The sequence below is a fragment of the Rhinolophus sinicus genome, linkage group LG05 (genome assembly GCF_036562045.2).
Source record: "Rhinolophus sinicus isolate RSC01 linkage group LG05, ASM3656204v1, whole genome shotgun sequence".
In the NCBI taxonomy this organism is placed as follows: Eukaryota; Metazoa; Chordata; class Mammalia; order Chiroptera; family Rhinolophidae; genus Rhinolophus; species Rhinolophus sinicus.
This window is the reverse complement of record NC_133755.1, coordinates 96,510,091-96,533,759: the sequence shown is the minus strand read 5'-3', so window position 1 is coordinate 96,533,759 and position 23,669 is coordinate 96,510,091. Positions and strand designations below refer to the sequence as shown.

At 44.2% G+C, this 23,669-nt stretch overlaps 1 protein-coding gene across 8 annotated transcripts in view; it reads right to left on the bottom strand.

Moving 5' to 3' along the window:
• The window catches only part of TFAP2B (transcription factor AP-2 beta), a 29,153-nt gene extending 6,998 nt beyond the window's left edge, over positions 1–22,155 (bottom strand). For 2 of the 8 annotated variants that reach the window (XR_012496633.1, XM_019734784.2), the window contains exons 1-7: positions 21,861–22,153; positions 18,685–18,711; positions 17,017–17,475; positions 12,189–12,249; positions 4,473–4,692; positions 2,711–2,829; positions 414–555 (exon numbers count right to left, since the gene is read on the bottom strand). Coding sequence is in view for 7 of the 8 variants with exons in the window: in XM_019734784.2 (XP_019590343.1) it covers positions 414–555; positions 2,711–2,829; positions 4,473–4,692; positions 12,189–12,249; positions 17,017–17,475; positions 18,685–18,711; positions 21,861–21,941 (1,109 nt within the window). In the remaining variant the exon portion in view is untranslated. Of the gene's footprint in view, positions 1–413; positions 556–2,710; positions 2,830–4,472; positions 4,693–12,188; positions 12,250–17,016; positions 17,476–18,684; positions 18,712–18,920; positions 19,911–21,860 lie in introns of those variants that run through there. The other 6 variants (XM_019734783.2, XM_074333059.1, XM_019734786.2 and 3 more) reach the window with 5 other exon arrangements.
• Positions 22,156–23,669: the final 1,514 nt, after the last annotated feature.

Below are 23,669 nucleotides of genomic sequence, written 5' to 3'. Positions count from 1 at the left end.
AAGTCTGGCAGAAATAGACATTTAGGAATCCAGGGAAGAACTGGAACAAGGAGCCAGCCACCTGGAAAAGATATGCCTGGCATCCCCAGGTTTGGGAAGAGAACTGTAAAAAGCTTGGATTCAGATTCATAAAGCCATTTTCCACCCCACCCCGGGCCACCAAAGTTCGAAATAGACAAGAGACAGAGACAAACCCACAACCTATAATCTATTCTAGGGGGTAGGTGGGGAGGGTGGGGAGAAGAGGGACAGCTGGCAGAGCAGGGAGGGCTTTCTAGCCAGCAATGAGCAGGTTGCAAATGCTACTTCTGCCCCTGAAGAAGTCTGCATTTTGCTCCCCACCATTTCCTCCCAAGCCAGGTGGGTCAGCAGGGTAGGAATCAGGGATGAAACCCAGGGTTTGGGACACTCACTTGGTGGCCAGCAGCATATTCTTTCGGGAATGCAGGTCACTGGGGTCCGTGTGCTGCCGGTTCAAATACTCAGAAACAGCTTTGGCAGGAAACTCTGTTTCGCAGATGTATCCAAAATCCCGAGCTAAGTGAACAGCTTCTCCTGAAAAGACAGCAGCAGAGGTTAATAATCAGCACCGAGTCCCTAATCATCCCAGAGCAGGAGATACACCCTGGTCAACTCTTGTCATTTACAGAAGAGGCCAGCTGTTCAGAGGCAAAAGCAAAGGTGAGGCAGATGCCCTAAGTAAAAATGATTTTCAGGCTGTAATTAAAATGGACAAAACAAACTTTGCTCCCGCAGCTCTTTCCAGCCTCTCCCGGATCATTCTTTCAGTCAAATCCTCCTAGACATTCCCTGGATAGCTTCAGGTCTTCCCACACTCCATGCTTTGTCTTAAGGGGAAACTGGGCTGACATATTCTGGAGACACTTTACAAATGCATCTAGACAGTAGGCTGGATATTCAAGCCAGATTCCCCTCTTCTTAGTAGCATCTGCTATACTCGCTTTAAATGTTAAAGTTTTCCTGTCTTTTCTGTTATCTTTTGTAATCTTCCTCTAATTAGGAAAACTCTCTTATTAATAACTAATATCTACAAATATAAATGAATCAATATGTGTATATGTCCACATATATTAAAGAATGTGTGTAAAATATGCATGGAATGAATATTTCTACCCAGCAAGGAAATATTTATTCTCCTTGTCAGTTTCCAGCTAGTTAGGTTTCAGGTTTCTCCTCTTCAGAGGTTCCAGTCATCATCCTACCTAAGGACTTGCTACCGCACAAAGATGACACAGGAGCTGGACATCTGAGAAAGTCCTCAGCTTATGTGGAAGCCCCTCTTGAATAAAGCATTATTACCCTTTAAAGCACAGCCTTAGGGGTTTGAGGGAAGATCCTGAATATGAAAAAGAAATACGGTGAATTATCTCAGAGCTACATTATTTTTTAAGGACCATGTCTTACTTTTAATCAGCATTATTATAGTAACAACAAAAGACCTCAGACACGATGCTTACAACGATTCATAAAACTGGAAAACTGCCAACCAAATATTGGAATTTCAGTGAGATTTCCAGTTTCCTCCCTTCTCCACCCAAATCCCTGTCTTGGGCTGAGATTACCTTGACTGCTTTTCAAAATGAGGATTGTGATATTAGCAATTCCCTGAAGGGCAAAACGTAAAAGCCCCAGGCTAAGAGTCAACCAGTAATAAGTGTGGTCTGGCTATTTGGTGACTGCTGCCCCTGGAGGGTAAGTTTGGCCAGGTAACTTGCATTAAAGCTGGAAAAGTGCAATCCCTCTAAACGTGATGACTTTATGGTTGCTGCTTAAATATTCTAAGGTCCCCTCCTCCAAAAACCAACTCCCCACAGGACTGTCATAATATTACACCCATGAAAAACAGAAGAAAAAAGCTACCTGTTAGACTCTAGAGAAGATTCTACAACTTCCCCCATGAGGACCATCTGGCTGTATTTCTTATCCTTTGCCCATCCCACAAATTCAACTGAGATCCTCTTGTTCTAGACTGTAGAAGACCCTCTTTATTACATATCATAAATATCATCCCCAAATGATGAGCAAATTATAATGTGCATGTTGTAATTATGTCCTTCTAATTCACAACTGATGAATCTTACATTGAAGATTATACCTGACTCCCCTCCATGTTTCCTCACCCCCACTCCACCCATTTTCTCTTAGGCATCCTTGGCCTTACCAAGCTACAGTTCAATAACAATAAGTCCCATGTAATCAACAGGAGATAGGGCCCTGGGCGGGACGTGAGTTTTAAAATAACCGTTAGGGATTTTTAATATAATAATAGTTTCATAAATAGACAATGTGTTTTCTACTACTGATTCAGAGGTAAAATCTGGGAAGGAGAAGGGATACAGAATGGATTGCTGCTTACAATTACTCTTGCAAGAGTTCATACAGAGGGTGTTTAAGATCCTGTGTCCTACACCTGGTGGCAGAGGTGACCCTTGCACTGACTTGGAGGCTGTATCTGAGCACTTTTCACAGCATAGGGACCCTCATACACGTCCCCTGGCCTCTCTACAATTGCTGGCTCCCTCTAAGTAAAAAGACCTTTGAACTTCTCTCAGGCAGTCGCTTGACATCCACTCATAAGGGCACAACAATTGCAATGATTTCCAGTTAATCATGAAATGTGTAAAATGTCAGCCTTCCGCCGATAGTTAAGCTCAGCCACTTCGTGAAATGGCCACACCGTCTTGCTTACCTTCCACCAGGGAGGTGAGTAACGTGACATTTGCTGCTTTGCGCCTGCCCGCGGGTAAATTCAAACCGATTTTTTCTAGCCTTTCTCGCAAAGATCTCCCCCCATTTTTCGATTTGGCTCTGAAATTGCAAGAATTAACATTCTGATTAACCTCAGAGTGTTCCTGAAACAAAGTTTAGACTTAGCAATCTAAAGCCCAGTGGAGCTTGAAGAAGTTTTAACTTGAGGTTAGCACATTCCCGCCCCCCCCTTCCTTTTGGTTATTTGCTGATAGTTTGCTGAGGTTTGCTTAATTTCTGCAATACAGAGCATTAAAAAAAAAGTCATTTCTTTTTTTATCTTGTGAGAAAAGAAATCATACCAGATGGGAATAATTAGGGTGTAGGTTGTGGGTCTAGGGAAGGTAGAAGTTACACACACACACACACACACACACACACACACACACACACACATGCTCTTTCCTTGTCATGGAACCTGTTAGGTGAGCAGAAACTGGGCAAGCACAACCCTGCAGAAAACAGGAAAGAACTGCGTGGTTCAGAGAGGAGAAGGCACTAGCTGAAACAGGTGGGCTTTGCAGGGAAGGGGTCAAGAGTCCTTGTAATATGGAGTTGGGTTAAAGGGGAAGGAAGGCTGAAACATGAAACTAATGATGATGGTAATCATAATAGCAGTAAAACTAACACTTTAGGGAGTTTAGTTATGTGATAAGCACTTTATATTGATTATCTCACTTAATCTCATAGCAGGTTTTATACACACACGCTCAATGCCTGGGGGTGACTGAAACGTCCACAGGCTGGGGTTCACAGAACTCACTTGAAAACTGAACCAAAGTAGAGCTAAGAGGATTCAAAGTGAGAAAAGTCCCTGGGTCACACCCTCCCAAGATGCTCCCTGTATGTGCTAAGGTCTGGGCAAAAATACAAGAAAAAACCCAGTTACTCTGACCTCTCTTGCTGTACTTGTTCACACAGCCACTTTAGGAAAGAAGGGGATTTTCAACCCCCCAAATAGGCTAACTTGGAAAGTTCATTTCATGCAATGTCACCTTCATATCAGGGACACTACCAAAGGGTTCAGGCATTGGCAGGGACTTTGGGGGAGACTTTAAATCTTAAGATAAAAGCCATCCCTACCCCATTTTCCACAAGGAGTCTGTGGATTATCTTCCTCCAATACTGGGGAGCGTCTGAATGTCTCCAAGGAACTATTAATAATTCTAAAGTGGTATCGTTATTATTGGAGATGGTGTTACTTGAAGAAAGGAGGTCACAGTCTAGAACAGAGTTTTTCAAACTGTGAGGATCAAAGCATTAGTGGGTCGTGAACAACTCAGCCACCAAATGCATTTTCAAACAAAATAGTACACAGAGTACACGTCATGTACGAAGGGGGTTACTTGGTGAAACTTCTGTTTTAGACAAGTGTGTATAGATAGCTTCCAGGTCGCACTCAAGCAACTGAGTACCCTGTAAGTGTGCTGGGGGTAGGAGGGAGCAGTACGCTGGGCACAGGACTGGAAAAGGGTAAGGTTCCCAGGATCGCAGCACGGGTGCGAGAGGCGGTGCCAGCCTGCTGCGCGTGGGTCCGACGGGGCGGTGTTTGCACGCGGTCCTGAGCACGTGGCGGCCTCGGCTCCCCGCTTGCTCTGCGGTCCAGCCGCCCGGTTGCTAGGCAACCGCGTCAGCTTCACAGGTTTCCACGAGAACCCTTCCCCCACCCCGTAAATACTGCTTGGGTGGGGGTAGCGGTTTACCTTCTGAGGACGCCGCCGAGGAGAGACGCGTTGAGGCATTCAGGGGGTGAAAGCCGTCTCTGAACTTCCCCCACAGTTACTTTGTACTTTGAAGTTGAACTGAGCAGAGACAAACGGCCTGGGACCGAGCAAAACACCTCGCCAGTGTTGACGGACATGCCTCCAAGGAAGCCATCTTTATTCATCATCAGAGAAGTCACAGATTTGGGAGGAACCGGAACTAGAGAGAGAAAAAAATATGCCATAAAGGTGACCGGGTTTCGATCCTGGTGACCGGCTGATAGAATGTGTCGGTGCGTGCGCAGGGGCGAGGCCACAGGACAGGCGCCAAGTGGAAAGCTGGAGGAGGAAGTGTTTGTTCCAGTGGGGCTGCGGTGCGTTCAGAGCACTGTGTACAAACAAATGGAAAAGGCATCACTTCTCTGGAAATTTACCCCATGTGTGTAGACATATGAATGTCGCTTGCCACAGGCCTGCTCACTACAACGAATCAATAAACATGCAACCAAGATTTGGATTGTGTTGTATATGAAACCCTGCAAATCCCATTCCATCACATTCTGGCTGTGTAACCTTAGACATTTCATTGAACCTCTCTGAATCTTAGCTTCCTCATGTGTTTCCTGAAGATAATAATCACATTTGGTGCTGAAGCCTGTAAGTGATTATGGCTATGGATGATATAAAATGGTAACATCAATGGTCTTTATGGGAACTCCACCCTCCTCTCCTGTTGGACTCAAATCATGGTCCTCACTGGAGAGGATCAGGAGTGTCGGCCCCATCAGATGCTGTACTCAAAAACAGCCAAGTAATTCTATTAAGCTGGGGAGTTGGACCCAAAAGAGCTTCTCGTTTCTCTAACGTGGATCCCATTCTTTCTTACATCATAAGGGATTCACTTAGAAATGAACCCAAATGCTCCTTTCCCGTTAAAGCAATTTCTCAGTGACATGAATTTTGTTTACAAATTAACGTAAAGCACCGGCTGGTGATTGTTTGCAGCAGTTATGATTTACAACAGGTGCCCTGATCAATCAACCAATCACTCTAATTCATATGAGCTGCGGTCTTGCCTTGCCCCAGTTGTTTCATTTTGGCAAGTAATTGATAACAAACCGCACTCAAGGTATGTTTTATGCAGAAGTTAATAAGAGCTGACAGCTGGTTGCCACTGCTACCAAGGCGCACTCATTCTCTCCAGCCTGTATTTTTGTTTAATTGTGTTTCAGTGTCATCTGCACCTCAGGAAGAGGCAGGGCTCAGTAGAACCATAAAGATGGGAATGAGGAACAGTGAATAGTCAACCTCCCAGTTCCTTGGCAGTCTTGCTCCCTTGGACGTCTACGCTGCTAATGCCCCCCCCCCTTTTTTTTTTCCTGCAGGCTCTAGAAGGCACTGGGCAGGCAACTTCTCCTGACTTGCCCTACACCTTAGCATCTTCCATTGGAAAATGAAGCCCCCAAATCTTCAAACAGTAATTGTTGATCACCAGTAGAGGGGATTTATTGAAACGTGTATCTGGCATGAAAAAGGAGGCTTCCATTTCCCCACTTTAATAAAGATTCTGTCTCACCCTGTAATCCTGGTAGCAGAAAGATATGCTCTTTCTACCATCTGGAATATAGAACCCTATATTGTCAAACAAGTTGCATAATCTCCCTTGTATAGGACAGGGTAACCAACACTGAGTATTTTTGTAACAGCTTATTCTCTGTACCACAGATTCTAGCATGCAGACTCCACAATTCTTCAGAGACTCCTAAAAGCCAGTTAGGTCCCATATCTTTTATTTACTATGAATTGCATTCGGCCCTTTACAAACACCTTGCAGAAAAGGGCTTTCCTAGGGGAGTGGAAGGGGAGACTGAAGCGTTCCCTTTTGCTACTGCTTAGTAGACATTTTAGGACTTCAGGCTCTGTCCACAGAGTCCAAGACCTTATTCCAGGGCAGAGATGAATGATATTAGGTAACAGAGTGGATCTTCTGCACTGACGTGGTGGTGGTGAGTTACAGAGGGGGCTGCTTCTTTCTCATTCTCCTCATCATATTCTCATCAGTGAAGCTGCTTCCCATTTGAGAATGAACCAATAAAAAGTTAGAATGTGGGTATTAATTAAATTTGAGTAAAAGATGAAGTTAAATTCACTTTATAGACAGTAATTGGAGTGGGAACACCTATCATTTAATTCTTATACAATATCCACATCTGTTTTAAACTATCTTATTCCTCACAGCAGTCCTAATTTCCATATTTCAGATTCATATTCAAGCACTATAAACAAATAATTGATGATCATAGAATAGACATTAGATGACCTTGGAAAGTTTTTCCCCAAAATATAAATGGCCCTTTGTAATTTTAACATGGCAGGAACCGTAGAAATAAATTGTATAAAAATCTCATCTTTGATACTCAACAACATTTATATATATAAATACTACTTAGGAAATATATTTTAACAGAAAAAAACCCCACTAAGCTGCAAATAGTAAGTTCAGTTCCCATTTCCCATGCTGGATAACTGAGCATGTCCTGAGGACTGGAATTTTACCTGCTTCTCTCAGTCCCAGAGGCCAAATCTCTTAAAAAGCCAGGCCTTTAGAGACACTTTATAACCTGCCCTCTAATTTCACTATTGTTAATTGCCTGATTTACCTGACAAGAGCTATTTCCTTTGGGGAATGTATATTGCTCCCTCCCACGGGCTGTACCTTCCTTTCTGCATACACATTATCACCTAAATATCACCAATCCAGTCAGCTTCTGTCAGCACACTGCTGTGTGTGTGTGTGTATGGGGGGGGGGGTGTTGTTGTGTGTTTTTTTCCTCCATAGATGAAGACTATTTGAACAGGCATGCTTCAGATTGTATTTCCTTTTCTAAATTTAAGTATCATATTCCTACCCTCTACTCTCTCATCCTCAGGTTATAAAGCTCTCTTCCATCCTGATCTTAGCATCGGTCCCCTAGACTAGAGCCTACACATTTCTTGTCCCAACTTTCCTTTAAGTCCACAGTATTGATATCAGCTACCTTCTCCATTCTCACACCTGCTTAGCTCAGCTGATTAACCCCATATTTTATTTTTTCCGTCTTTTCCCTTCTGCTTTCCTCCAGTTTATCAATAAACTCAGAGAGCAACAGGGCCTCGGTTGATTTGTTAGTAATTATGAGCACACTGTTCCTGCTCAAGGAAGCCAGAGATGACTAAGATAGGTTTAAAGCGACAGCAGGAAATGGTAAGGAAATGGAGCATAGCAAAACTCAGCGTGAAGCTTTCAGTTCTTTACATGTTTACAATTTTCTGTGCATATATTAAAACTGGATGGTTTTTTCCCTTCAGATCTCTGTTGGATGGCCAACTTCTGGATGTAACACCCACAATACTTGCTTCCCACCTCTCTTTTTCCTTGCATTATTTTAGAGAGAAGACTAAAAGGTTTAAACTCCCCGATCAATATTTCAGTACAGTGACTGGAGTTTTGTTTCAGAAAGAGGAAAGAAAACTGATTACAGAAACTATGATTCATTAGTGAACAATATAGAGCCCAAGTGTCAATAGGCTAGCTCTGAATCTGTATTCTTTAAAGTTAAGTGTGAAATTGTAGCTTTGAGATCTTTGTGTTGGACTGGAAACAGTCCCTCTGTGAATCTGAGCTCCTGGTGGGGGAGAAGGGAAGAAATAGGTTCAAGGGTAAATCCCTCTGAAAGGTACTCGGACTTAAATATGTAAACAATACTGGGAAGCCACCATGAAGCTGATCATTGCTTGAAATAATTACTTCTTACCAGTAGAGCACCCTTTTCCTCATACTTGCATTGTTTCTAATCTATCTGAGGGCTAAATTTTATTCCACATGTATATATAACAAGTGCATGAATGTGGGCACTGAAATTCTGGAAAGAAAAATAAAAGGATTCCCACAAAGAAAGCTGGAATATTAAAAAAAAAAACCTACAAACACCCAGTGTTGGCATCCTTTAGGGTCAAAATCTAAGAGGCTGGAAACTGAGTTGGTCCCACCACTTACTTGACGTGTGGGACCTTGAAAAAGTCCTTTATCTTTTGTCTGTCTGAATTTCCATACTGGAGGTAGGGGTGGTGGGGGTGTTGAAAAAGAGTGTCTAACCTTTCCAGCTTTGAAATTCTATGAACTCTGATTACTCTCTGGGTGGCGGGAATGTAGCTCAGGATTCCTAGTTGAATAAATACTTATTGGGATCCAAGTCAGTTCTGGAAAGGCGAACCTTTTTGTTTGAGAGGAAACTCATACTGTTTTAGAGGCTCCGACAGACTCTCGGAGCTTTTCGCTTCTTAAGTCAGAAGGAAAACTCCCAACAGAACCCATTGTAATTGAAATTGGCAAATTCTTTATTCTCCTCCACCCCAAAGAAAATCCACACCAATCAAAGTGTTTATGTGGGGAAGGGGCCAGAACTAACGGAAAAAAAGTGAGAGAGAACGGTGGTTGAACTGAAACTAACCAAATAGGATATCCCTAAGACCAATAAAAACGCCCCACAGTCACAACATTTGAACCTTGGACTCCAGCCACGCTAGTCTTTCCAAGAAATCCCAGCATTTTTTTCCTGCTGCCTAAAGTGTCAAACCAATTGCATATTGGCCTCTGATTGCACCAAAAAATTTTTCTTAAAGCCTAGGTGACCCTTTCTAAAGTTTGGCTGTAGGATGTTGGCAGTGATCGTTTATATTAGTTGGGCACCACCCTGCCCCCTCCCCCAACCCAGATTCCCAATCTTAATGGAACTGAGAGTTAAGAATGATTTTTTAATGTCTCGTTGGATTTTTAGACTGTTAATGTACCGAATCCTTCTCATTATTACTTTATTGATTGCTCATTGACCAGCCCCCTTCAAATCGTATTAACCACCCTCTGCCAGTTTAGATTAGGAGGGTTTAAAAAGCACCTTTCATTACTCCCCCCACTCCTGCCATGGAGTTGAGACTCCGCAGCTTAATGGGAGCTCTAATGGGGCAGCTAAGAGGAGAGGGGCCACGGTCCCTGCCGATTGCATTAATAGCTCAAAGGGGGCCAATACAGAAAATTAGCCGTAAACGAGCTCTGGAGATCTTCAAATGAAAGAGCCATTTATCACGCTGGCTACCTTCACTCCACTCGTTTGCTCTCTCTACTGGGAACAACTCATTTCCTCTTAACTAAATTACTTCAGATATGTCAGCTAAGCCCAGATAGCAAACATAACAAGAGAGCTAGCCTATAATCTATGGGGTGATATCAACACGGATGAAAAATTGGACTGGTTAAATTTTAGAAGGGGGTCTTTTCATAATGAGAGAGAGAGAGAGATCCTTTATACCTAAATCTTCTAGCTTCATAAACACAGAGTCAGAGACTCCCAAACTTGGGCCAGTTGGGGCACTTTTATTAACGAGGTAGAATTTTAAATTTTAAAAATATCTTTAAAAGCCCATTAGAAAATAAATTAAGCAACTGAGTCCCCTGCCAGTTGTTGAGATTTACAATATTTAGTTCAGAAAACTTTCTCACTTCTTTTATGAAATTAATCTCTTGGAGACATCCCTCAGAAAGGTGGGATAAGGGACAAAGATGGGAGACCAGAGAACAGGGAAGGAGCTAATGAATCCATAACCTTATTTTAAGTGGTTCACAGTAATTTAGAAAAATAAATCAACCACTTATTCCTATTTTGCCTATGGCTCTCTAAAGATAAAACTATGATATTGGGATCTTTCCTTCATGTAATAAAACAAATACCTGAAATATTAAATAATGGAGTTGACCTAACACATCATAGTCATAACACACCCCCTAAAACAAAGTGACTGTGGTACCACTTAGATGTTTTAAGCTGCTCATAAAAAAAAAAAAAAAAGCTTTTGGGGCATAAAAAGTACTCTGTTTCTAAAACAAAACCCGCAACTTTAGTCAAGATTCTCCTATTCCTGGAGAAGAAATAAGATATCCTTATAGATAAATATTCCCATTCTGCTGACAAACCTATACAAGCCCTGAAATGAAAGTATCCCACATCTAAGAATATTTTCAGCTCTGTTTTGTTAGGCAAGCTAAGTTTCAAATATTTTTATTGGCCTGGCCATTAATAACATTTCTGATTGGTCATCTGTTGGGCATGCCCCACTGCCAGCCCAAATACTGTTTCTAGGATATGAAACCCTGAGCTAAGGAGCTCTAGCTTCCCATGAAAAGGGAAGAGGAACTAAAACAAAAAACAAACAAACAAACAAAAAGCCAATGGAGAAGTGCCTCTTGCCCCCTACCCCCCATCAACCAGCAATCAACCAAAATAGAAGACACAAAAGGAAATGGTACAAGTCAGCTGTCAGCACAGTTGAAAATTTAAGCACTGAAGACACTCGAGTAAACCCAAAAGTTAGCATTAAAAACCAAAAGGATTAAAGACCACAAACCTAAAGAGAGGGGCAGACGTTTGAAGCAACACTTAAATCGTTTTGCCCCAAACCTTACTATTATTCTTCTTCAGGATATTATATCCCAAAGCCAAATGGCATCATTTCAAGTACAGTTTCCCCATCCCACCTCTCAAAGCCACTTTTTCTGCCTTTGTAAAAGAAGAAAATTGAGAATACCTCACCCGTTTTGGAATCCTCACTTCACAACCCTCCTACTATACCAACTTGAATCTGGATTCCTTTCCAAAGCATCTTTTCATTGTTTTTGTGAATGTTATGTGGTTCTAATGAATCATAAATGACTGAAGCTAGGGATTGTTGACACCAAATATAAGAACAGGTCTTCTCCAGCATCGATAAGAAAGGGTTACTGTAGTTAAAATTGTATCTCCAAACACCAGTTCTTGTGATAATTACAGATTGTACTGTTTACACATTCAAGCTCCTAAATTTGTAGCATGTGAGTGGCATTTGGGCCTTTCGACAGCCACACTAATCGCCAAGCATTCTCTCAGTGACTGTCAGAGAAGAGGGGGAAAAATTAAGCAGCTGCAATACGCCCGAAATGAGTTATTGTAATTACATTTAATTAGTTTAATTAGTTAATTATTTTGCTTACAGCTGTACAAGAGACTGCAAACATTTGTTAATATCACATGCCCTTTAACAGTATGGGGTGATTCCACAGTCACACTAAATCATGAACGCATATGTAGGAAGATTTAGTAATGTGCATAGGCTGTCTCAGCTTCTCAGGATGCGCATATTTAGTAACACATTTGGCACAATTAAAAAAAATAAGAAACAACTCATAAAACACACAGACCTGGGAACAAAATTACCACCAAAAAATCAAATACAATAACAGGGAAAGAAGGAACTGTCTCAATGACATAGGGTCTAGTTAACAAACTCCAGTTATCAATGAAATAATTATGGCACATTTTTAAAAGCAGTGTTTCCCAGCTAATTCCGTACATGATGGTAGTTCAATTATTTAAGATTGCACCTAGAATTGCTGCCAAATGTACCATGAGAAAAATGGCAATAGTCTCTATCCCTCTCTCTCTCTCATCCGGGTTTCTGTCTAGTTCTTCCTTCCCCCTTTTCCTTCTTCCCTACGTGTACTTTCACCCAGACAGCCGCTGTCCTATAATTGTGAACAAACATTTGTGTCTTATAAAATAATGAATTCCCCCAAAGTGAAAACTCATCATAAGGACATGAATGCACAGGAAAACTTTGTTTACTTTTTTCAGGGGGAATAATCCATACCTTTTTTTATGACAGACTGGTCCAATAGATTCATGCCGCTGTTATTGGCATCTTCAACTGACTGTGAATATAAAAACATCACTATTCAAATTGACTGGATATTAAAGAATCGCACACATAAATCATGTCATTCCAAACTGGAGTTTCTGTTATTTCCATTTATATTAATTCACAAAGGGAGGTTTTATTATTATCATTATTACCTCCAAATCGACACAGAGATGAAATTTACCCAAATTATAAATTCTTCCAATGGAAGAAGAGGAAAAAGGAAACTCCGAAAGACATCTGGGATGCAGGATTGGTTTAGTTATTATATTAAACACAGATATTACATAGACATATAAACTTTTATATTATTTGCTTTTATGAATTGTGAAAATTTGGCAACAGCTGAAAGATTTTCACCAATATTAGTAAGAGCAATTTCAGTTTTCTATTCTGTCCCAGTGCATCTTAACCCCAGAGTCATTGTACAAATACATAATAGTTTACATCATGGGATTTTAATTAAAGTCTGTGCAATTTGGAATGGAATGCAAACGTAACCCATAGGAACATGTTTGCAAAGCCAGGACCGCACAGCCACTGCAGTCCGTACGTATCGTATCCCAGTGCGCTGTGAACTTCCTGCTGTACCACAGTCCCTGCGAGGAACCTGCACAATTTGCTCCCCCTCCCAACCCTGCTGCTGCTGCTTCCCAGCAAGGAGCACACCTGTTAGGAAGGCTGTAACTACAGACACACAGACACACACAGGCCCGGAAGTTCCCAGTCAGAACTAGGTAATGGCAAAGACCATTCATCTCCTGTGCCACAGTTTCATCTCTGAGGAGTTTCCACCCTGGGTGTTGGCAACACTTCTGAGTGGAAATGGCTGTGGGAATGAGTTTCTAACTGTCAGGATGCAGGAGCACAGAGTCCCGGCTGTGCATCCCAGGGCCTCCAAAAGCCGTAGATTCCTTCCCCTACCCGCCAATGTAAATAAATGCTAGGTCTTTCTAAAACGTACAGACAGCTGTTTTCCTTGATCCACAGAAACCTAAGTTTAGACCAATTTGTCACTCACTTTACAAAGAAGTAAAAAGCAAAGGGCTTGAGAGGTGGTGTTTCCACAGCACCTCCCACCCACTCATGGCTGCATCCCCAGACAGGGTGTGTTCATCATAAGGAAGCGACTCTGTACCCCAAACAAGCAACGTATTAGAAACGAAATGATCTAATCACGGAGAGGGCATGTTAATTTGTTTCTTTTCGTTTTGAATAGTCACTCTTTTGTTCTCAGAAAGGTGAAGAAAATTGCGATTCTCAGTAAGAACCATTTACCATGTTGCAACATTCTACGCACATCTTCAGAAATACCAAAAATCTTTTTAAAAACACTTCATCTAACTTATTCGAAACTCCTCAGGAGACCCACCACGCACACGCGCACACACACAGGATTCACGCCTTTCTGTGCTCACGTGTCTACAGTGGCAACTTGTCCACACAGTACAGAAATATTCGCTTGTGTCTGTGGGCGGGCCGACCCGCGACCTCACCCGCAAGGACCAGTGCGCCCCCCACACCTCACCCTCACGTCTGTACGTAAATATGTATATATGCCTCATCAGCGACGTGGGGTAGTTGTGGTAGTTAATGAGAAGGCTCTTGTCTGATTTTCTATCTAATTACGGCCGCCTGCTGGGTTTTTGTACAGGATATTCACGCAGCATGCTGGCGCTTAATCGTCACAGGGAGGATCGTAAAGATTTAATTAGGACTGCATGCGGAAGCGCAGAAAAACAACTCAGACTCGTAATTACTAGACTTCTTTAGTTAAAAGTGATACCAGGGGTTGCTTTAAGACACTGGGGTGTGTTTGAGTGTGTGTGTGTGTGTGTGTGTGTGTGTGTGTGTTCGCGCGCGCGCGCGCGCTCGCGGCCGCGCTGGGGGTTTTGACTTAGCATCCTTATATGTTTATACTCATGGGTGGTAGAGGTGATGAGAGGTTAGAGAGCAAAGATTGGAAGAAAAAAAAGAGGTGTTCATGGCAGCTAAACCAACTCCAAACTAGGTGTCATCTCACTCTTTTTTTCTCATGCTGTTTTTGAGTTTCTAACACACTGTCCCTTCCCCCGCGCCCCCCCCCACACACACACAATGGGTGAAATGTAGCATACCCAGAACCCAAACAGCGATTTGCTAGTTTAATAGCTCCTGTGAGTAAATTGAAATAGAAATTGACAGGGTTTTATAGTTTCATTTAAAAAATATTAGAAGCATTTGGTTAATTAGCTCTCCTCTTCTCTCACGGGTGGGGCGGTGGCCGTGTGTGTGTGTGTGTGTGTGTGTGTGTGTGTGTGTGTGTGTGTGTCTGGGTCACATAGCTACCCCCAACCCTTGGCCAGGTGACTACCCCTCGTTGTGAGGCCCACTGGTCTGGCAGCGCCCTTGGGCTCTGTCTGGCCCACGGCTGGGGTGGGGTAGAGAGGATCTGGAACACACACTAGGCCCTTGAGCTCCAACAAGTGACTGAGGTCCAGGTCCAGGCATTTTCTGGTCCCTTTTAAAGACCTGGAGCAGCCGACCCATTCCCTAACTGCAGGAAACGTTGAAACTCCCGTTCCTGTAACTTTAGCCCCCGTGCTACAGATCATGAAGTCGGAAGTGGAACCTCTGGAATCCGGGGGGTTCTGGTCCTAGGTACATCTCCTCCCCTTTCTTTGTCACCTGCCTTGTGTCACATCAAGCACACCTCGGCCTCAGGATGCCTGTCATCTTGGCGAGAACTGAGCTCATCCTTGTCTGGGACAGGTATGGGGTGTATCCCCCACGACCCTTTGCACTGGGGGTCACCCAGAGAAAGTCCTGTGGGCCTCCCCACCTCACCAGACTACCAGCTGGGATGCTTCTGGGGAAGGAATGGGAAAAGGTGGAGTGGGGTGGAGAATACATGATGGCCAGGGGCCTACACCTTCTCTCCACCTCTGCCATCTGTGTTCCCAACCACAACAACGACGCATGACAAGGGTGTTCTCCCAAATGCACGCTGACCTGGCCCTGTTTTTCTCTTGCCCTTTGCATTTGGCCAAACACTCAAAACTGCTCACAATTCTGCAGTTTTGAAAAACAAAACAAAAACAAAATCTAAAACACACACGCGCGCGTTGGGGTCCCTCTTTGGGGAGATTTCCTGGGTTCAGTCACCTGAGCCTGCAGGGTGGGGGTGACACAGCCAGTGTTAGCATTGCCCACAGCAATGGTGATGAGCTGATCCACTTTCATTATCTAGCACTTCGAACAGTACTCAGAAAGGTTAATTTAAAAACTTTTCCCCCAGACACATTACCTCAATGCATTAAAAAAAAAGCAACTATTAAATATTTCCTTTTTCATATGATATTCTGAAATGAGTAGTATCTCCAGACAGGGACAGTCAAGCTCAGTTAAATTAACAAAACTATCGTTCTTATTACTATGGGTAAATCCAGCCACAGATCAGGTGATGCCGTCATTTTTGGAAATAATAACTGCATTTCCTTTAAAACAATAAACCATCAGAGACCACGCACAAGCACCATTTGATGCTGTTACCGCATTTCAACTGTTCAAAATACATTTTTTTCAAAAAGGTAAAGAAGAAGGAATTGTACACCTTCCCTTTCCCACTTAATTTTCCTTCACTTCAGAGGTTATGTCTAAAATGATGCATAATATATACAACTATGCCAATGAGACTGAAGTGTCAATTAAATACCTTTCAACCATATTTATCTTTTCTGGAGACTATTTAAACTAAGGAGCAAAAGGAGACCTGCTCAGAATCACCCAGACAGTTTTTAGAAATCATTTCTTTGATGTTTCATTGTTTAGTTTAACCAAGTATTCTCAACCAAATCAGGCTCCATTGTGTAGGCTGCAGATGGGATAGTGCGTGGGTAGGGGGAGTGTTTTGAGCCTTTTGTTTTAAGAAATAAACACGTGATGCCTCTTCAGTTGGGATGGTAGCACTGGGAGAAGAGAGTATTAATGGAGGGGGAGGACTGAAGAGGGATGTAGAGAATATTGCTCGACAGCCATTTAATGGACCGAAAGGTGAAAAGAATCTCTAAAATGGTATGTGTCCTCATGGACTCCCAAATAGACTTATGGCTTGCTAGGTCTCTGCCCACAAATATTCCATTTCTCAGGTGATGAGTCTGGAACTCAGTTATCTTGGAAAAGGGCTCTGCAGCTTATGGGACATTCAAAGTAATACCTGGTTTGGACAAACATAGCGGCATGTTTTTCTTCCAATGTGCACTGTCATGCTTAACCAAGTCTTTTCAAATCCAGCAGGAACCTCTGGAACTGACAGAGGACACTGTGCCTCCATGCTGCAGCCCCAGCCCTTAGGCATCTGGGGTTCACCTGCCCTGTCATCCTGCCAGGCCCACTAAGGGACGTGCATGAGGGGAGTGCATTGGGGAGGGTACCCAGCTCGCTCACACAAAGCGTTAGAGAATAGGAAGGAGTGGGGAGCTAAAGCAAGACAAAAACATCTAGCCTTGATTCTGATGATCTTAAATTATCAAACTACACTACATTTTTCTCCTTCATGATTTCATTTCTAGTGGTTCTACCGTTTATAATTGCACCTCCAGAAACCGCCACTTAGAGCCATACACGTACACGCATAAACAGTTATATAGTACTATGTCGTGTCCAGCTGGTCCTGTTCTACAGATGGAAACTACCTCCCCCAAAGGAGACAGTTGCCCCACCCCCCAGAACTCCCCCCCAGCATTCTTTATTTATTTATGTATTGTCTTTTTCGTTTGTTTGTTTGTTTGTTTGTGGTTACCTGGACGTCTTCCATTCCGGGATGGCCAAGGCCGTGCAGCGAGAGACTGTCACCCATGCCCGCATCCAGGCCGTGATGCGCCGAATGCAGCAGCACGTCGGGCCGTCGGACCGAATGGTAGTCCCTCCGGGGGTCGAGGCCCGAGAGCTGGGGCAAGGCGGCCCGAGGCTGGGGCAGGAGAGAGCCGGCTTCGGAACCCACTTCTTGCCGCTGCCGTTGGCCCCAAGGGTGCTGCTGGGGCTGGTGCAGTGGGTTCAGGGAATAGGGGTCGTTGACGTGGGAGTAGGGGTCCTGGCTCTGGTGGTAGGGGAGCGGCTGGTAGGGGGGCGGGAAGTAGGGCGGCTGGAAGTCTGACGACGGAGTGTGGGACAGCGGCGGGGCGCTTGAGTAAGGTCCTTGGGACACCGAGCCCAGCTGGGAGAGCCGCGAGCTATGGCTCGGGACGCCATCGTGCCGGTCCTGGGAGCAGAGAGAAGGAGAGCGAGAGAGAGCGAGAGAGAACGAGAGAGAGAGAGAGAGAGAGAGAGAGAGAGAGAGAGAGAGAGAGAGAGAGAAAATACAAACGACAAATGGAGAAGCCTGGCTTCCGTATGTTCTTCCCGGGACAGGGGAAGCAAGAATCCGAAACTTATACTGCCAAGTTGACTCAGAGGGCACAGGGATTCAGCAATTCCACACGCAAGGCTTTGGGGGGGGGAATCACCCACTTAACCAACATCTGAGCCTTCAGTTGGGAGTGCAAAGCCAGCAAAAGGAGTGAAGGTAAAATAACTGCGTGTGGAGGGAGAGTCTAAATTCTTTAATTAAAAATATAGGAAGGAGTCTTACATATAATATTTGCTCTCCTGGGTATTTTAAACTATTTTTTTTGTGTAACTCTTCCAGAGGTCCAAAGCATAACAAATAAAAGTTCACACTACTTGCTATTCTGCTCCTCCAGTTGAAAACCAACTTCTGCCTTGACTGGCAACCCAGCCAGCTGCCCAGGAGCGCCCCACACAACCTGGTAATTCCAGGAGCTCTGAAGAGTCTGCCTGATCTGAGTTCCTAGTCACCACTCCCTCCCCAAGAGGAATTAATTTAAATAGCGTTTGATTGAAATGGATCTCATTGGAAATCATATCCTGAGCCCCTGTAAAATTGAGTTGTGGTTCACAGGAGTTATTTCTAAGGTTGCTTTTCTATACCTAATGCTGTTCTACTCCAGGGTGTGAAAATGAAGGACCTGGGGTTGGAAGGGAGAGAAAAAAAAAAAAGCCCAAACAACTTATTGTTGGTCCTATCTGGAATGGTAAACTAAGTTGAAGAAGGAGGCATGTGTGAGAGGGGTGTTTAAGTTTCTCCCTCTCCTCTGTGGAAATGCCAGGTACAGTCACCATGGTATTTTGGAGAAATAGTCACCTAAATTTCTAAACTGCAAAGGCGAATAAAAAGTTTTTCTGTTCGGTCTCCCCCCTCCCGAGCTGACTCTTGGAGCTCAGACAGAGAACACACAATGCAGAGAGAAGCAGCTGCAGCCTCGTCCAATTATGGTGCTAAATTACCAAGCCAAAGGCGCTCAAAGGAAGACAGAGACAGAGAGAGTGAGACACGCACACAGACCGAGAGACAGAGAGACAGTGAGAGGAGGGAGCATGCAATTCTGGTACAACGTGAATCCAAACTCACCATGGATGAATAGGTGTGGACTAACATCTGGAAAAAAAAGCCTGGTTACTGCTCAAAATCAAACAATGATTTCAAAAAAAAAAAAAAAAAAAAAAAGATCAAGGAGTCCAGCAGAGAAACGAGCTGGACACAGGAGCTGAGCTTGAGGTGTTTCCAGGACAAGCCATCAAAAAACAACAGCACAAAAATACCCCTCCCCACACCCCCAAACAAGATTGGTGCTGCCTGTCACACACAGACAGAGCTGTTCCTCGGTCTCTTGCTGTCTTTTGGGCCTTTTTTCTTCTGCCGGTCCTCGGGGCTCCAGATGCAGTCCTCTTCCACCCGAAGCTGGGCTCAGACTGCTCCGGCGCCCCTTCCTCCCTCCGCTTGCCTACACCGCCTCATAATAATTGATATTCATGACTATTAATATTACACGAGTACTTTAAAGGGAGAATGGAGGACAAATGGAGCGTGAAGCAGCAGCGAGCGCAGAGCTCCCCTACTATTGTAAATGACGTTCATTCAGTGGAGAATTACTAGATGTAATCAGACGAGGGGGCTGGCAAAGGCAGACTGGGGAAAAAGTTTAGCAGGAAAGAGGCAGAACTTCAATTAACTGAGCCGGGGACACGCGTAAAGCAGCCTCTGCTCTCTTGGACAAGGCAGTGAGGGAGAGCATCGCTGGGGGGCTTGTACAGAAAGTAGGTGTCCTTGTTCCTGGAGAGGGGCTTTCCTAATGGGAAGAATTAATCACCTTAGGTGCTTTGTGTGCAGATTAAAAAACAAAATAAAAAGGCGTTGCCTTCCTTCTTGGAGGGGAGAGAAGTAAACCGGTGTGCCTGGTTGTTTACAGTGACGTTTGCAGACCTTCACTGAATATTGGAGATTATGATTATTTGTTAAAAGACATAGGTAGATGGGGGGCTTTTCATCCCTTATGCAGCCTTCCCCTCTTTAATGCTCATAGTCTGTGATTTTTTTTACCACAATTTAAAATATATGCAATCAATCCTCAAGTACACTAAACTTATCCTTTCCAGGCAAAGCCAGGGGCAACAGAAAACCTTTTCGGATGTTTCAGGAACCCGTTCAACTGGCTTGACTGCCATTTCTGTTAAAGTTCAACCTTCCTCCCGACTTAAATAGGCTTCTTCTACCAGGCTGCGGGCTCTCCTATATTGCTGAGCAGAAAATTTAGGCAACTAGGAATACCTGCGATATTCTGTCTCTGTCTCTCTGTCTCTCTCCTCTCTCCCTCCCACTTTATCTCTCCCCCTCTTCCACTCCACCCCTTCCTCTTCCTCCCTCCCTTCTTCCTTCTCTCCCTCCCTCCTTTCTCATTCAGCCAGTTTACTTTTCTTAATCAAAGAACGAGTTCTAGCCTGGTTACTATTTAGAACCCACTGAAACCCTCCCTGTGTATACCCCGAGTTATTTACACCGTGGCCCGATCCCCTCCAGTGTCATGCCCACTTCGGCCGCTCACATTCTTTAAGGTAGTTCTAGCGCCTTCCACTTTACCATTATCCTGCTTGTTAAAGAAAGAAAGGAGGCCGAATCGAAACAAACCCCAGAAGGCGGAGTCGCGGCTCTCGGTTACAGTCAATACACAACCACAAAGAGGAAAGGAAAACCCCAGTCATTTGCAGAAAGACAAATCTATTTCTTTCTCTCTCTCTCTCTCTCTCTCTCTCTCTCTCTCTCTCACACACACACACAACACCCCCCCCCCGCAAAAAAAAAAAAAATTAGGATTCAGGGCTGGCCAGAGCTGGGGGGCACTGGGTGCGGGCGGCGCTGCCTGCGGGATGCAGCGGGCGAGCCCATCTGTCCGGTAGGTCTGGGCTAGCAGCATCGGTTGGAGCTCGCAGCCGCTACTGTGAGCGGCTGGTTCCTAATATCTGCAGTGCGGCTCGGGGCCGAGCTTTCCGGAGTCTTTCCGGCGCGGCAGGGTAGCGTTTACCCCACTGGGTGGGGAGCCTCTGTGCGTCCCACTGCGAAAGCTTCGTCCGACCGAGCACTGCCCGCGCTTGCCGCACGGGACTTGGTTTCCCTTCCTCTCTCCTTTCCAACTTTTCCTCTTTGCAAATCTCCACTGCCCCCGTCTCCAACTTCAACCTTCCCCTTCCCTAAATCCCCTTCGCCTTTCCTCTCCACTTTCTCCAAGCTTTTCTTTCTTCCCTCCCTCGACGTCTCCTCGGAGTCTTCGCTTTCCCCTCTTCCCTTTGAACCCAAGTCCGGGTCTCCGAGACCATCCCGCTCGAGGGCTAGGATCCGCGGGCCGCTGCCGGCCGGCCCTCGCTGTCCAGCCGCATACCCCTCGCCCCGCCCGGCCGCCCGCCTGGCCAGCGAGAAGCCTGGCCGCCGCTTCGCTCCGCGCCGGAGATCAAGACGGCTTCGCGGGCGCGGCCCAGCTCCGCCAGCTGCGGGCGCCCGGGACTGCGGGCAACTTCTCCAGCCCGAGGGAGACTTGGGCTAGCTCGTCGCTAGAGAACCGTGCGCACTGAACACTGACCGAACCTTTCGTTTAAAATGCCCAAACGTTGGGGTGTCTGGGGGTAGGTTTGGGCGCACTGACCCTCAAAAAAGCAAACCACAAGAAAAGAGAAAATTAAAAAAAAAAAAAAAAAAAAAAAACTTGTCTGCTACGGCTCCCTTGGCTTGTGCTCTGTCGACATCCATCTATCCACTTATCTACCTCCTTCTTTCTAATTTACCGTCCTCTACTTGGATCCGTTTGTTATCGATTTCAGAAATTTTACTGAAAACAAAAAAATTTAAAGCCCGAGTCTGTTACGATGAGGCTTGAAAACCTAATTCTGTCCCACACTCAAAACGAGGGGAGCCTCTGCCTTTATAGCAGTCTCTGTTTTCTCTGCTCACATTCAGTAGCTCTGCATTCCCCATCAGAGTCTAACGGGAAGGGGGGGGGGCGTGGGGAGGAAGAGAGAAAGAAAATAAAAGAAAAAGAGAAATCTTCTAAGTTAAAGTAGTCAGATTTCAACTTTAAAGTCCTTTTTCAGAATAGCGAAGTCTCCCCAAGCCAGCTTTTCTGAAAGTTAGAGAAAGCTGAGAAAACCGACCGGAAATCTACGAGTAAATAGCTTAAAAATATATATCAGTTGGGGTGTCAAGAAGTTCAAATTCTCTATCTGCAAAGCTCTAAGATGCATCTGGGGGTGTCGGCTCACCTCATAGATATCTTCGTACTTGACATTCTCCACGAGCTTCCAGAGCATGATGGCAGCCTGGTCTCTAGGAGGTGAGTGCATTCATGTGAGGAGCAGATGTCTGGCTTCTCAGGACTCCGCTGTCTGTAATGATCCATCTATAATTGGAAATGGGGGATACACACCAAATCCGACGCTCCTCTCGCATCGCAACTTATATCTGTTGTCTCAAACAATAGGCTGGAGAAGTAAGCCTCAGCAGAGAGAAAAACATTACACACACAGGAGTTAGATGCAACCCACAGACATATATATTATAAAAATCATAAACACGTATTTACACCCAGACACCCACATTTAGTTATATAAGCACCCCTGGGTCACTGCAGAGTCTACAGACTGTAAACACGCATTTAAAGGAAAGATGGTTGTTCAGTGTGATTAATATAAATATACATTTTAAAAACCTCTATATTGAAAAGGATGAATCATTGTAGCCACTAACTAAAGTCTTTAAAATTCATAATGAGCAACCAGGGGGCCAACAGCCCCCCGTTTCTATTTGGATTTTAAAAGGACTATTACTGAGATTTTTCAATACAAAAACTCCTATTCATGTTTGTTCCGCAGGAGGGTATTTTGAAGCTGGATTTGGGGATTTTAAGGGTGATCTCTCTGTGTTGATGACTACACAACTTTTTTTTTTTTTAAACTGTACCTCTGTCACTGTAGAACAAATAAGCCAGTTCACCACAGTCACCATTCTAATATTTTCTGGTCATTTTGCCCAATACATTTGGTACCTTAAATACTGTATGAACACCTCATTCTGTACCGTTTGTCGTTTTAGGGGTTGTTTGTATGTATTTTCAACAGATTCCATGTGCCATTCTTTTCTTGGCTGCAGTCTCCATTTTATGAAGTTTTTTTTTTTTTTCAGATGTTGGGAGCAACATACACACGCACACAATTACACAATGAGTGGATTTGGAGCCTTCTTTGCAAAGACACAGGACATTTTATATTTGCATCTGTTGTCTATAACGTTTAAGTGGTTTTAATCATGGAGAGCCAAGAAGTGGTCCCCTAAACCTTTGGAAGGTTTAAGCAGAATGTTCTTCAAAGACATAGTGAAAAATATTTTGGGATTGGTGGGGTTTTGTTTGTTTTGAGTGCATTTTTTCGTAGTAAGGTGATTTGTATAGTTTTTTTTTTCTTTTAAAGGACAGCATAAACAACAACAAGAACAAAGTTAACCAAACCTCGAAAATGAGCGCCTTTTAAGGCACAGGGTTTCCGAATTTCATCACGAAGTGAACATTCGCCTCGTTCCTTTTTTTTTTTTTTCACCCCCTGTATTTTTCTACTCCTTTTCAGGGTGCGGAAGGATCCCCACAGCCAGAAGGGAAGTCCTGTGGAAGATCTCTACCCCTGGGGCAGAAAATAAATGACGGGAGGGAATGAGGAGGGACCAGGGCAATTTGGGGTGGAAGTTATTAAACCTGATAAGAGTGAATCTGCAAACGGCGATTGTCTATAAATCTGAGGACTACTTGGCGCTGCCGAGTGCGAGCAGGGACAGATACTCTTTGAGGAGAGGGCACCGGACAACGGCGGTGGACATCGACTCTACAAAAACCAAGGAGACACTTCATCCAATGCAGAATGAACAATTCGGCAGATTTCTAATTTATTTATTTATTGTTTTCACGATAGGTGAAATGAAAGGAACACAAAGAAGGTGCTTCAGAAGGAACTTCAGAAATAAAGGCTGTCTTCATTGCCAGTTCTAATTTTTACGTTTTGTCTTTCCCTTCATCCCTCCCTTCT